General features: G+C 48.0%; 1 protein-coding gene across 1 annotated transcript; it reads left to right on the top strand.

Annotated features, from left to right (window-relative positions):
- Nucleotides 1–454: 454 nt before the first annotated feature.
- LOC100661082 (protein S100-A7-like) lies at nt 455–2447 on the top strand. The gene is made up of 2 exons (XM_003414911.3): nt 455–863; nt 2179–2447. The coding sequence occupies exons 1-2, from the start codon at nt 693–695 to the stop codon at nt 2341–2343; spliced, it is 336 nt and encodes a 111-aa protein (XP_003414959.1). The 5' UTR covers nt 455–692; the 3' UTR covers nt 2344–2447.
- Nucleotides 2448–2983: the final 536 nt, after the last annotated feature.

Genomic DNA, 2983 nt, shown 5'->3' with positions numbered 1-2983 from the left:
GTCAGGTAAAAAATATGTTCCAACTGTAGCCCTTGGTTTTCTTTATTCCCTGGTTTCAGTGTGCTGTTTGGGCACAAGGTCTTCCAAAATAACTTCTGGGAAGGTCTTGGAGGGTGGAGGGGTCAGAATCGGTGGTGCCTGTCACCACGGTACACTGGTGGGGAATTTAACTTGGTCCTTCTGTTTGGAAGGTGGGAGTTCTACCGCTGTGTCAGATATCCAGAAACCCAGGATTCTAGACCTGATTGCTCAGGCTGGTGGTCCTTGGTAATTTCCTAGGTGGAAGTGTGGAAAGTGGGTTAGACCAAAGGCTATGCTTGATGGGAATGTCTTGCCTTGGGATTTCATGTTTCTCTTTGTGATTTTGCTGTCAACCGGATTAGCCAGAAAAAGTTGCATACCCACCGCCAACAGTTCAGCCTCTGCCCCTCACTAACACAGCCTTCATCTCCACTGTTCCACTTCCACTCCTCCCAGACTCCCCCAGGAATGGTCTCAAGACTCAAGACTTGGTTCCACTCTCTCCTCCCTGAGACCAATTTACCTCACCATTTGAGAAAGACAAGTTCTTTTTGTTCTGTCTTAGCTAAGCCCTCACTCACTCCTTGGCCTTGTCCTTCAAACTCTCTTTCACCCAGTTCATTCTCATTGATTTCCTTTCTGTAGACTCTTGTCTTGGAATAAAAGGCAAGATGAGCAACATTGCAGCTGAGAAAGTCAAGATATGCCACACTTCATCTGAGAATTTGTTGCTGAGCTTGGTCGACCTATTTCATCAATACACCGGGCGTGATGATAAGATCAACAAGGAAAACCTGCTGAAGCTGCTGAAGGAGAACTTCCCCAACTTCCTCAATGACTGTGTGAGTAGAGGGTCTAGCTTGTCTGGGACAGGAAGAAGCTGTGTATGTGTATACAGGGAGGGGACAGGTTGGGTGGATGGGGGTCCATGGGCTTTGCCATGTCTGAGGACCCCGCTGCTAAGTGGTTACGCTGTTTGTGGTTGGCCGATCAGGAGTCTGGCCCTTCCCTGATTTGCTCACCATACCTCCTCTCTCTCCTCATTTTGCCTCCAGGCCCGAGGCAGGGCCAGTCCCATGTGGAGGCAGAATGGAAGATTCTAGGAGCTCAGGACAGAGTCATGCTCTTTTTTCTCCTGGGCACCTGTTCTACCACTGGGGCTCTGTTGCTGTGTGAATCTGGACAAATCACCCACAATCCGATCCTTAGTTTTCTCATCTGCAAAAGGAGATAATAGAACTTAATTTCCTCAGTTGGTGTTGTTGAAATGAAATGACTTATTTGAAAATGCTTTGAAAATGAGAAAAAGTGGTGGACATATTAGAGACTCAAGAAAGTGTTATGATTTGAAAACCAGTGAATAGACTAAAGCATCTGCCCTCCCACTGGTCACTGAGAGTCCCTCCAAGGGTCTGGTTGCCTTGGGGTAAAAGTTTGCCTCCTAAAGGCTCTTCTTCACATTTTCCTGAGAGAAGGGGTTATTGCTAGCTGCTTTTCAGTATCATAGCAACATGCAAGCCTCCACTGCCAGATGAGTGGTGGCTGTGCACCAAGGTACATTGGCGGAGAATTGAACTCGGGCCTCCTATTTGGAAAGTGGGAATTCTACCACTGAACTAGCACTGCCCGTGGAAGCGTAGGTAACTCGGTGGGAATCAAGAACCCTATAGACACGGCCACTATCTCTTATATGGGCAAAGCACATTCATAGCCCTAATTTCATTTAACTGTTAGAAGGAATCATTAGCACAGACTGAGACTAAGAAATAGAATAAATGGGGCCGAACTGATAGGTTTTGATGGGAAAGAATTTAAGTGTGAAGAGCATTAGAGAATGAGGAGAGTAACTGGCTGGGCTGTAATGGTCCCATGAGGGAAGAATGAAGACAGTGTGCCTGAAGGGGAGGTGGTGGATGAACCTGAGTCCCCTTGTCCTTTAACAGTGTACTCCCCATGCAAGTTGCCATTTTTGGCCAGAAATCTCCAGTGCTGAGTCAGGGCTTAACTTTGCTTGACCCTATCTCTCCATCTCCATAGCCTCACCTAACCAACCACACCTATGGTTGAGCCCTAGGTGTTGTCTCTTCATCTGTCTCTATTCTCCTCTTCTCCCTGGATAATGTTTTTATGTTTGTTTGTATGTTTTTTACCCCATAGGAAAGAAGGGGCAAAGATTACTTATGCAATGTCTTTGAGAAAAAAGACAAGAATGAGGATAAGAAGATTGACTTTTCCGAGTTTCTCTGTGTAGTGGGGGACATAGCCACTGACTACCACAAACAGAGCCATGGTGCGCCGCCCTGTTCCGGGGGACCCCAGTGATTCCAGGCCAGTCCGGCCTAGAGGCTTCCAGAGTCCTCCAAAACAATAAAGTATCTCCTTGCACCTGACACTTGCATTACTCCTTCCTTTTCTTTTGGTGGTGTGAGTGGACAAAAGGACAAATATTGACTCTCAGCTTTGTAGACTCTCCACGAGGGGGGTCAACCCAGCTGACATTTCCTCCAGACAGACCTTCCTGGTCTTTCCCCAGGCCCACTTCTGCTCCTCAGGGCCCCAATGTAGCCCAACTGCTGGCATCACAGGAGGGCCCTAGTATGGCACATGCTCTTTTTTCTCCTGGGATAGAGCTGGGATCCTGGGGTGTCCCTTTGTCTCCCAAGTGGTGTCCATCTGTGAGTAAGTGTGTAGGGGGTGGGGTATCTCAGGTGTGGCACTGAGATGTTCATCACCCACCTGGCTGTTTAGGAAAGAGCAGGGAGAAGGAGCAGATGCTTTATTTCCTAGCCCTTCATTGAAGTTCCTTCTAATGGCCATAGAGGAGTTGGATCTCTCCTCTGAGGTCAAAAGTACATCCTGTACCAAAGTCGTGCCTTCTCCTGAGCCTGAGGGCCAGTGGGCATTTTCTCTGTGGGTCATTGTCATGAATGGGGAGAGGCAGCAGGGTCCTGAGAACCAGCTC

Source organism: Loxodonta africana, chromosome 3, assembly GCF_030014295.1.
Source record: "Loxodonta africana isolate mLoxAfr1 chromosome 3, mLoxAfr1.hap2, whole genome shotgun sequence".
Classification (NCBI taxonomy): domain Eukaryota; kingdom Metazoa; phylum Chordata; class Mammalia; order Proboscidea; family Elephantidae; genus Loxodonta; species Loxodonta africana.
Note: the sequence above shows the minus strand (reverse complement) of the source record. Positions and strands in the feature narration are given on the sequence as shown.